Here is an 11189-nt window from a genome sequence, read left to right on the forward strand (position 1 = left end):
TCTGACCATTACCACATAATATTTAGATCCAGATATATAGCATCTGCTAAACCTTCATATAAATTGGTAATTTCACAAATTAGTATTTGGGAATAAGAAAATGAAAGGAAAACAGATGTTCTTATCAATTAAATTAAATTAAATATGACAAATGTCCATTATGTGTCTCATTACCACCTAATTCCGAATCTTATATTTGTACGACGATCATTGAGATTATCATGGAATCCTGATGGAGTTAGACGTTTTACCAAACTAAATACTGACTTTCTTTTTCTTATGGACCCTTAAAAAATAGATAAACAAATAAGTAGCAATTATGCATTTACTCTTATGCCATCTTAGTGCCTTAGCGGCCTATCTTGAGTGTGTGTTTGAGACGCTCTTTTCACAAGTCTTTCCCAAGTTTTATTAGGAGAGAAATAGAAAAATATGTCAAGATTTGAGATGAATTAAAATTAATAAGTTAATAGTTTACATAAGTTAATAAATAGGTCAAATTACTATTTTCGTCCATAACTTGTCTGGTTATAAACCATAATTTGACAAGTTATTATCCATAACTTATCTGATTATGAACCATAACTTGACAAGTTTGTCCATAACTTATCTGGTTATGAACCATAACTTGACAAATTATGGCCTATTAATTTCTATAACTAAAAAATGGTCTATATATTTTTTTTAAACTTTTCATATTGACCAATTTTCTACTATTTTCCTTTTATTATTATTATTATTATAAGATATTAGAAAATACACTCCTTGAACTATCTCCTGTCGTTTTCCTCTGGGGTTGTAATTTGCGATTATGAAGTTTTGAAAGAATAAAAATACAGATTAGGATTTTTCTAACTATTGAAGGCGGACCACCATATTTTAGGTTCAACAAAATATACAATATTTCTCTTAGTACATTTTTTATAAAAAATAAAATAAAATAGCGTCTCTAATAGACCGTTTTATCGGTATGACTAATTTTTTGACCTTTGAATATGATCAAAATCAAATCAAATTGAAAAAATATGCAGAATATGAAGTTTCTAATACAAATATAACGACTGAAAAATAAAAAACTACCAATAGTTTATTTATTCTGATCCTATAAGAGAAATTCTTAAAATATTCTTTCTTTTAAACAATATTTCTTGTAGTTTTATGATTCATGAAAATTATGGGGCGCGTTTGGAACTCGTTCCAAAATGATTTTATTTTTTTTGTATGAAAATGAAAATAAAAACGTCTTCAATCTCAGACAGAAATCATTTTTGAAAATGCGTTTAGTAGTTTTATCAAGAGATTGTTTTCAGTGTAAAAAAAAACTCATTAATGTCTCTATTTCTCTCTCTCTGCTCGAGAGAGGAGAAAACAGAAATAAAAAATGAAAAACAACTAAAAGTTGTTTTTCATTTCTCTCTCATTTTACACTAAACCAAAAAATCGTTTTCATTTCTGTTTTTTGTCTTTATTGTGCCAAACGACGTTTTCATTTTTTTTTCAAAAAATGTGAAAAATAAAAACCGGATCAATTCTAAACACGGCCATGAATGCACATGACATGCAACGGCGGAGGCAAGTGGGGGCACATGCCCCCACGAAAATTATGTATAAAATTTTTTTTAATATAATTTTTTAAAAATATTACTTTTATTTGTATTTTTTTTATTTTGCCCCCATGCAAGTTGAATTAAAAACCTCCTATTTGTCTTTTCTCTCTCCACTCTACTCTTCTTCTCATCTTCTCTCAACAAGCAATGTCTGCTTGAGGACTGCTGCTGGCCCACCACGCCCACTACTACTCAGGTTTGTTTTCTCTTCCTTTATTTATTATGTGCTTTGTGCCCACTTCCTTTACCGAAAAGTTCAAGAGTTTTCTCGATGAGGGCAATTGTAATATATTTGGTATATTAATGAGTTTATTGGTTGTTAGCTTTAGCACTGATTTTAGCTGTTGCTACTGCTACTATTGAGAGGGTATTTTCTGTTATGAATATTGTGAAGAATTGACTACGCAATCGAATAGGAGATCAATGGATGAATGACAGTTTGGTTGTATATATTGAAAAAAAATTGTTGATCATATTAATAATGAAGTTATTATGCAACACTTTCAAAATATGCAAACTTGATGAGGGTAATTGTAATATATTTTATAGTTATTGAGAAATACTATGGTAATATTTTTTATATTTACTGTTGTTCTATTTATTTATTGTAAAATATGCTTTATGTCCCATTGAAATTTTATTTTGGCTGCCACTGATGACATGTCAATAAATTTAATCATAGTTTCCAAAAATATATGGATCGAAAGGTCTGTTTCTGTTGATCTTCTCTGTCTTCAATGATGTGGGACAAATTGGCCATCATCACCATGTATTGCCAACTTCTCTAGTATGCTATATACCCAACATACCATAAACAACTAACGTTCTTTATAGCGTACGTATTAGGACAACAAAACTACATGGCATGATTGTGTTGTTTTGATTATATGGCGTTTGGTAAGAGGGAAAGAAAATAGAAAAGGATGAAGTGTATATAATGTAGGCAGAACAAAAATAAATAAAAGAAAAGACTTTTTTTTCTAGTTATGGTTGATATGAAATTCATTTTTCAGTCTTTTTGATTTTTTGAAGGATCAAAATTACAGTATTACCTAAAAGATTACAGGATTTTTAATTTTTCATCTAATTCATTCTCTCCTTTAACTAATTCATCTTAACAAATTTCAAACAACTAATCCTCTTACTTGTATCTCTCTCTAAATATTTCCACTTTTCTCTCCCACCAAACATGTGTGTGTGTGTGTGTGTTTTTTTTTTTTTAATACACATGTACATATACATATATTTTTTAGGATTAATTTACAAGTAATGCTAGACAATCTTACTATGTAAGTATTTACAGTCCAACTTTTATACTGGCCAATCATGTCTCAGTGATTTTTAAATGAAAATTTTATTTTATTTTTTATCAGTGACAGATATACCTTTTATTTTTCAAATAACGTAATCACGTAAACATAATTCAATCGTATCACCAAGAAAAATAACTCCTTAGTGTTTAAACTAAAACATTAAAATAAAAGTAAGGGCAGCGCAGATTAATAGATATCCCGGGAGCTCAAGGAGTTCTTGGACGTGTGCATGGGAATTTCGGATTGCCTGAAAGGATGTCAAAGTGTGAGGAGGAAAATTTTAAAAATAAAAAGTATATTGTTGCTATCATTATCATATAGTCCGTAATTATTGCTGCTATTGTAGGCTTAACAACAAGAAGTCAACAACAAAAATAAGCTGTTAGCTGCGGTATTCTTCTCTCATAATATCCGACTTACACACACACACACACATATATATATCATGTCGTATGAGAAAACTAAAATAAGGTTCACTCACCATAGAAATTCTTCTCTCTCTCTCTCTCTCTCTCTCTCTCTCTCTCTATATATATATATATCTGGTGATTGTGAATTCATTGTTCTCTTTGGGGTGGGGTAAATATGAAATATACATATACACTCAAACTTCCAAAGAGAATAATTATGTTAATGGTGATTGAATATATATATATATATATATATATATACACGAGCATAAAACTGAGAAAATAATAATAATAATAACAACTTTATTCTAGCTAATAAGCTAGGACACCAAAGGGTAATGGTGGGATTGCAAAAGGGGATAAACCTTGATGATACCCACAGAATCACAAGTGGAATGTGACCCGTCCTAACCCCAAATGGTCCTCAAACTCTTCTCATGACTCATGAGTTATGTGCTTCCAAAACCCATTTTGTAAGCTTTGGATTATGATTTTAAAATATATGATTATGTTCCTTGATTAAATCTTGGAGCAAATCTTTTAATTAAAGAGACAGAAAAAGAAGGAGGGTTAGGATGTTGATGTGTTGCTTGTAGGAAGGGTAGTGGTACTTACCCTTGTCAAAAAATTTGTCCAAACTCCCACAAGAGAAAAAAAGAAAAAAGAAAAAAGGAAAAAAAAAAGGTCGCTTTAATAATGGAGGGGCCATCCAATAAGCACAAGTATTAGCGATTAAGTAAAGATTAGGACAAATGATTCAAAGAGATAAGAGAGGTTGAGAAGGAAAGGAGAAGGAGAGGTGGAGGAAATTTTTACTTAGTGGTGGTAGGGTAGGATGCCCTTATCAACTAATTGAGGCCACTTTCCTATAATTGTAATTAGAAAATTAATTTTTCAACCGTTTCAAAAGTTCGATGATTTTTTTTTTAATCTTTTCCTTTTAAAACTGGGAAAAATATTTTGACTAAAAAACGCGTATCCAACTTGGTGAATTCTAAACAAGCCAAAAGGTAAAAAAGTAAAAAGAAGACTTTATATTAAATAAAAGAGAGAGAGGGAAAAAAGAAAAAAATGGAAGAGTATACTTAAGAGAAAAAGATGGCACCAAAAAACCGCGTTTAATACAAAATTATACATAAAGAAAATGACCCATACACAATGACAAAAAAAAAAAAAAAAAAAAAAAGACAAGAGGACAAAGTAGTAGTAGTAGTAGGAGGATGGGGTTGGAGATTCCCATCCCATGTCCAAAACAAGGACTTGAAAAACCATTGAATAGTAAAAACAACAAGAAATAACAATAATTAATATTTAAATACCAAAAAAAAAACTCCCATTGATTGCGATTTTAAAAGATATGACCCCCCTCTCAATTAAATATAGCAATTAAACCTTAATTCAATGGCTGTGTATTATAAAGATATGTTAATAAAGCATTAAAAGCTTAATAATTGTAAAAAAAGAGAACCCTCCCGCAAATCCCACCACATTAAACCACCCAAAAAACCCCACAAAACCTCTCTCCTTTTCCCCTCTCTCTCTCTCTCTCCTCTCTAATCTCTCTCTCTCTCTCTCTCTCTCTCTCTCTCTCTCTTTCTATCTATATCCTTACTAGCAAGAAGAAGATGAGCTAGACCCTCCAATTCCATCCTCCATCCTACAAACGGCGTAACGGACCACCATAACGCCGTTAATTCAACCCCATTCCAAAAACATCACCATTTCAGTCACGTGCGTCATAAAAAAAAACCCACTCATCTCATCTCTTCTCTTTAATTAATTAATAATTATTATTTATTTTTTAAAAAAAGTCTTTTATTTATTTATGGCTTTGGTGCAAGCGACGAGCATTCCCGCGAGCGCCAACACCGTTGACGGCGAGACTAACGGCGCTGTCACCGTTCTGCCTGTTCCGCCGTCAACAGACGGCGCCGGCGGAGACGACGGCAGCCGAGCCCCAAGGCTCCCCCGGTGGACTCGGCAAGAGATCCTCGTCCTCATACAGGGCAAGCGGGTCGCCGAGAGCAAGGTCCGGAGGATCCGAACAGCCGGAGGAGCCGCCTTCGGGTCGGGTCAGGCCGTCGAGCCCAAGTGGGCCTCCGTCTCCTCCTACTGCCGGATGCATGGCGTCAACCGTGGCCCTGTCCAGTGCCGGAAGCGGTGGAGCAACCTCGCCGGAGATTACAAGAAGATTAAGGAGTGGGAGTCGCTGAGGAAGAACGACCCCTCCGACTCCTTCTGGGCGATGAGGAACGATCTCCGGCGAGAGAGGAAGCTCCCTGGATTCTTCGACAAGGAGGTCTACGATATTCTCGATTCCGGCGCCAACCAGCCGGTGGCGTCGGGGGCGGAGGCGGAGACTCCGGTTCCGGTTCCGGCGGCGGAGGAGGAGGAGACGGGAGTTATGTTCGATAGCGGGAGGGGTGCGACGGCGGAGGACGGAATGTTCTCGGATTTCGAGCAGGAGGAGTCTGGTCGGAGCCCCGAGAAGGAGGCGCAGCCGCCTCCGGCAGTGGCCAAAGAGGTTGCTAGGGTTCCGGTGGGGATTCCTGCTACGCCGATTTCAGGTAATTCAACTAAAAGAGAAACCTTTTTGGCTCTTTCTTTCTTATGAGAAAAGAAAAATGAAAAATAAGTGAATTTGGATGATTTTTTTTTTTTTGAATAATTTTTCATGGTTGGAGCGAAGTGAAACTGCATTTTGGTCTTGGTTCATCGCAAACTTAGGTGATTCATTGGTATTGATTTTTTCTTTTAATGGGGATTCTCGCTTGTGTTCATTCGGCGGTGGAATCTTCACTTGAGAACTTGGCCGCTTCATTTCTTTTCATTTCTCTATTGAATATGTTATTAAGTTTTTTAGGTACAAATACAAATTATCATATGCATTAAATGGGTCTTACGGATGTAGTTAATTTGTGAAGATTTGTCTCCTAAGCAGTTTGATTAGTCTAATTAAGCTTGGTTTAACTGGGAAATTAGGGAAAAGCTTGGTTTACCTGGGAAATTTGGGAAAGATCAAACTTTTTTTTCCCCCCTGTAGAACTCTAATAGCCACATGGCTTGGTAGGATCATGTTTTTGGGGGATTTGATGACTGACAAGTGACAATGTCCTTCACTGATTTCCTAAAACTAATTATGAGTTTGTGACTGGATATTTTGGCGGACACGTTCTAGAACAAATCATAGCAATATTGTTAAATGATGAGATGAGATGGGGTATCATCATCTAGTAAAAAACTATTGACCACTTTGTGATTCTGTTCTTGCCTCTCTTTTTTTTTCTTTTTTTTTTGCCTGCCTTCTGGTCCTTTTTTTGTGGGCATCTCCCAGCTTGTCCTCTTTTAAATTTCTCACTCGTCCATTGATTTCTTTCTTGGGTATTATATATTCCTATCCACTTTGCTATTACATTTGAGTTGACCTTTCTAGAACTTAGAAAATGAATAGCATCCTTAAGTACAACTGATACTATGAGTGCAATTTTCAAGCTATTTAGTTTATAATGCGTTTTCACACTGGTGGTTGGGATAGACACTAATTGTTTTTCATTTATAAATCTCTTATGCGATTCCTTTTATTCAATCATGTTTCTGAATCCAACACATTTTGAGTTCTTAAGTTGGCAGAAAATTTCTCTTTGTGAAGTTATTTTAGGGCTTGGTATTGTTTTAGAAACTATGGTGTTTCTGCCAATCTAGATCTTCAGTTTCTTGGATACTGTTTTTGGATCAGCAGGTGCGGCGGCGGCAGAAAGCGAGAAACAACCGGCAACAAATCCCGACACAGGAGCCACCTCTCAAGAGGGAAGGAAGCGGAAACGATCCGCATTCGACGCAGACGAGGAAACCAGCTTACAGAATCAGTTGATAGATGTGTTAGAGAGGAATGGGAAGGCAATGGCTGCCCACCTAGAAGCTCAGAACACCCACTTCCAACTAGACAGGGAGCAGAGGAAAAGCCATTCTGATAGCTTAGTAGCTGTTATCAACAAGCTCGCAGATGCTTTGGTCAGAATCTCCGAGAAGTTGTAGTATAGATGATATCTCCTGAGGCAACTCACAAACTCTAGTGTACATAACACAAAAGTTTCTCTATTCCTCTCTCCGAGACCAGTAGATACTAGCGGTTCATTATCACAAAGACCACATTTCAGAGCGCCTTCATATCTCTCCTTCTTCCTCTTCTTCTTTCCTATATATATATATATATAATACATATTTTTTATTCTGTGGTGTATATGCCACCTTTTGTGGGCTGGCATATGACCATCATAGTGCCTATACACACATAACGATTTTTAGAAATTATTATAAAGGGGTTTACCACATTTCTTCTGCTTCTATTGTCGTATAATGTTATACGTAGATCTATATGGAAATTTCTTTGTATGTTTGCTCGATTGTAAAGGCTATTGATATATAGATGAGTTGCATGTCTTACTCTTACCCAATTATTCTTACTTTCTGATGTCGTATACATACAATCCTCGCTCTTCAAAGATATGTGCAACAGTAGAGGTGAAACTTTTGTTTTCCCCTATAAAACTATACATAATGTTTTTTCTTTAGCATCTGTAAGTGCTTTCTTTCATTTGTCAAACTTTTGTTAGAGGGCAGAGAGTGGAATGTGGGGGCTCTTGTTACTTATCCACTCTGTGCTACCAATTTCAGTTTGTTTGATTGTCATATAATCAATCCACTACAGATTTGAGATTTGCAATGGTAAAGCTATATGATGTCCTAAAGTAAAGATATTCTGAACCATTTATGCCGGCAAATTTGGAAATCTGGATTCTGTGTTTACCATTCTGAGCAAAATAATCTTTTTCTTATATAGATTTCCCTGCCCAATTTACTCCCAAGATTTCATGGTGTTTTTATCTCCATCCTGGGCAAACATATAAAGGATTTTAATATGTTTTCTTTCTACAAAGGAAATATAATAATGTTGATAATGTTGCATCATCATCCTCTTCTTTCTTTTCTTTGAAACCAGAAGAAGAAAGAAAGGTTTTTTCCGTAAATAAAAAAATTTCCGTCACAACAAAATATAAGACGGGGATCATGGCCACGGGGTCAATACGTAAATAAAGAGCATAAACAGCTATAAACTTGTGTATTCATGGCATAGACAAAATATGTACACTGAACACCGCACTTTAAAAATAAAAATAAAAAGAGCTTTGATTAAGGCCTCAAAAAGTTATCACGTGCAGGACCCAGTAATTTTAATTTTTGCCATGTGAGTATATGACAATATTACAGTGCTGCCCGGGTGTTGTGATGTATTACCAATAATGATGAATAACACAACTCTTCTTGCACACTTGTCTCATGAGCCCAACTTCACAAAGCTATGCTTAAAAGGATATGTAAGCCCCACAACTTGACTGCTGAGGGATTTGGGGGACAAATTCTAACATTCATCAGCATTGTTGCCTTTCTCACCTAAGTATCAGAGTCATAGGAATTCGCCATTGTTCTATACCTCCGACCTGGTTTTTGGAACCCAGTATTCGCTGCCGCCTTTGTTTCGGGCTCATCGTCCTCAACGCCACTAGTTTCAACTTCAACCTCTCCGGCTGCAATGCCAACTGCGAAGCCTTCTGGGTGCAAGGACTTTCGTCCCTCACTTTCCTTGTTCTGCTCCACCTCATGGCCCTCATTTACCACTTTAGCATCACTAGCCTTTTTCTTCGGAATAAAGGTCACAGACTTTGGAAGCCCATTAGAAAATTCATTCTGGATATTCTTCACCTCATTAAGAAAGTCTCCACAAGCTCGAGCGTTAGAGAATTCGTCAACTTCAGTTGTCGACTCCAGACTATAACATGTGTACTTGGAGGGATTTACCAAATAGTCTGGCAATCCAGAAGCCTTAAAAACTACCTCATTGGGAGATGTTTCTTCACCGTCATTTTTACACTCAACGTCGAATCTGACTCGCTTTTGAGGCTTAAAAACCTTAAAAACTGACTCATTGTCTTTCCTTTTCAATATAGGCTTTGGCCGAGCTTCATCTTTGGATCCTTTTGCATCTGCAGGTTCCTTTATTTCCGCAAAGTTCTGAGCTTCAGCTTTGTCTTTAGATCCTTTCGCATCTGCAGGTTCCTTTATTTCCGCAAACTTCTGAGCTTCTGCTTCATCTTCTTTCAGCCTATGCTTTGCAGCTAGGTGATTGGCACGCGGGTCCTTTTTGTTTCCAAGCACATTGTCGGAATTTAAAAAAGACCCCTTTTCAGTAACATCACTCATATACAGGCGATCCCCGGCATTTTCTCTTCCCGAAGCCACTTTGTCAAACTCATCTTCCTCTTCCTGAAATTCAAGCAAATTTAATCATTAATGGAGACAACGACACTAGTCAAACCAAGCTTGTTTCTAGATTCTAAGTAATAATAGCAGAATGTCGTTCTGTCCAACCAAAAGTGTTTGGTTCTATGCACGTTGTAGAACAAGCCACAGCTCCACAACCATGGGAATATTTCCCAATACTCAGATATATATATATATATATATATATATATATATATAATATTGCATTACAGAATTACGAAAAGCTCCAAGGCAATTACTTTAATTTATCTCAGCTCAAAAATAGATTGATACGCGACAATCTTCACCTCAAAACTCAAATTCAACACTAATTGTCACTAGCAGGTATAATATTCCCAATCTTAATAAGAAAAAGAAGAGGCAAAAACCAATTCAGGCAGTATATTATCTCCCAAAACAATTACTGCAATTTAGCTATAAATAATTTATAAAGGTCTCCAAAACAAATGTCTTGTCATGGATTATCTAAGCAAATCGTTCAGTTTAAAATGAAATTACAAAAAAAGAGGAAAAAAATCACCTCGTAATCGAGAGTGCGATCCATGCCAATGAAGGATCGGATTCCCCATTCATCTTGAGCAGCGCCGTTCTCATCGCGTTCGGCGCCGATTCTCTCACGATCCTCGTCCAGATCTTCATCGAAATCTCTCCGCCGCGGGAGTCTCCAATCCTTCTTCAAGAACTCGTCGAAGGACGAAGAACACGGCGTTTCGTCTCTGCCGGAAGTGTCCGCGCACCGCCTCCATTCCCTGCGCTCGACCTCGCCGTCGGAGATCGACCAGAGAGAAGAAGATGAACAAGAAGGAGACCGCACCGACGGAGACCGAGAAGCAGCGAGCGATCCGAACACCTTTTCCACTCTCGCTTTGAAGCTCTCGTCCATGGCGGATTTTTTATTCTGCTCCTATGCTGGTTACTTTACTAGTTTTTGTGATTGTGAGACACCGCCATTGTGGGGATTATTTTTTAATTCTCTCTCTTTGAGGGTGGTTGTGGTAATTTAAAATTTGGGCCGACAGTTTGGGCTAGACTTTGGTGGGATTTTGTCCATGATGAAGATAACGGGCTGACACCGAAAAAATTGGAAATGCACCACATTCTATTCACTTTAAAAAAAAAAAAAAAAAAAAAAAAAAAAAAAAAAAAAAAAAAAAATTGCATGATCTTATTAGTCTGTTGAGATATAAAAAATAAAATAAAATATTTTATAAATAAAAAAATTATAATTACAATAATGATTATAGCGTAATTATATGCCATAAAACGTGACAATCATTACACTAATTGCTAGTGTAAAAGAGTTAAAAGAAATAATTGAAACAAAAGTAGATGATGAGAGATGGGGAAAATTGTGGCCTCGGATGCTATAAGAGACGGACGGAGGCAGTGATACAGCTTTTGAAAGATTGAGAGGTGGAGGCTGTTTTGTCTCGTAAGAAATTGGCAAAAAAATGCAGAGACAACATGGTCAGAAACTCTTCCTTCCCGTCAACCTTGAAACAGACCTAGGCTGGGCCTAG

General features: G+C 36.4%; 2 protein-coding genes across 3 annotated transcripts; one reads left to right on the plus strand and one right to left on the minus strand.

The window, feature by feature from the left end:
• The first annotated feature begins 4796 nt into the window (after nt 1–4796).
• On the plus strand, nt 4797–7883 carry LOC21396329 (trihelix transcription factor ASR3). 2 transcript variants are annotated; one of them, XM_024167949.1, is made up of 2 exons: nt 4797–5897; nt 7067–7883. In XM_024167949.1, exons 1-2 carry the CDS (start codon nt 5156–5158, stop codon nt 7363–7365), a joined length of 1041 nt encoding a protein of 346 aa, XP_024023717.1. In that variant the 5' UTR covers nt 4797–5155; the 3' UTR covers nt 7366–7883. The 2 variants fall into 2 exon arrangements, with proteins under 2 accessions (XP_024023717.1, XP_010100033.1); XM_010101731.2 differs by having other exon boundaries at nt 7070–7883.
• Nucleotides 7884–8395: 512 nt separating this feature from the next.
• Nucleotides 8396–10613, minus strand: LOC21396330. Its single transcript, XM_010101732.2, has 2 exons — nt 10190–10613; nt 8396–9651 (listed from the first exon to the last, which is right to left on the minus strand). The coding sequence occupies exons 1-2, from the start codon at nt 10550–10552 to the stop codon at nt 8782–8784; spliced, it is 1233 nt and encodes a 410-aa protein (XP_010100034.1). The 5' UTR covers nt 10553–10613; the 3' UTR covers nt 8396–8781.
• Between the last annotated feature and the right edge of the window lie 576 nt (nt 10614–11189).

The sequence above is a fragment of the Morus notabilis genome, unplaced genomic scaffold (assembly GCF_000414095.1).
Source record: "Morus notabilis unplaced genomic scaffold, ASM41409v2 Scaffold324, whole genome shotgun sequence".
Lineage (NCBI taxonomy): Eukaryota > Viridiplantae > Streptophyta > Magnoliopsida > Rosales > Moraceae > Morus > Morus notabilis.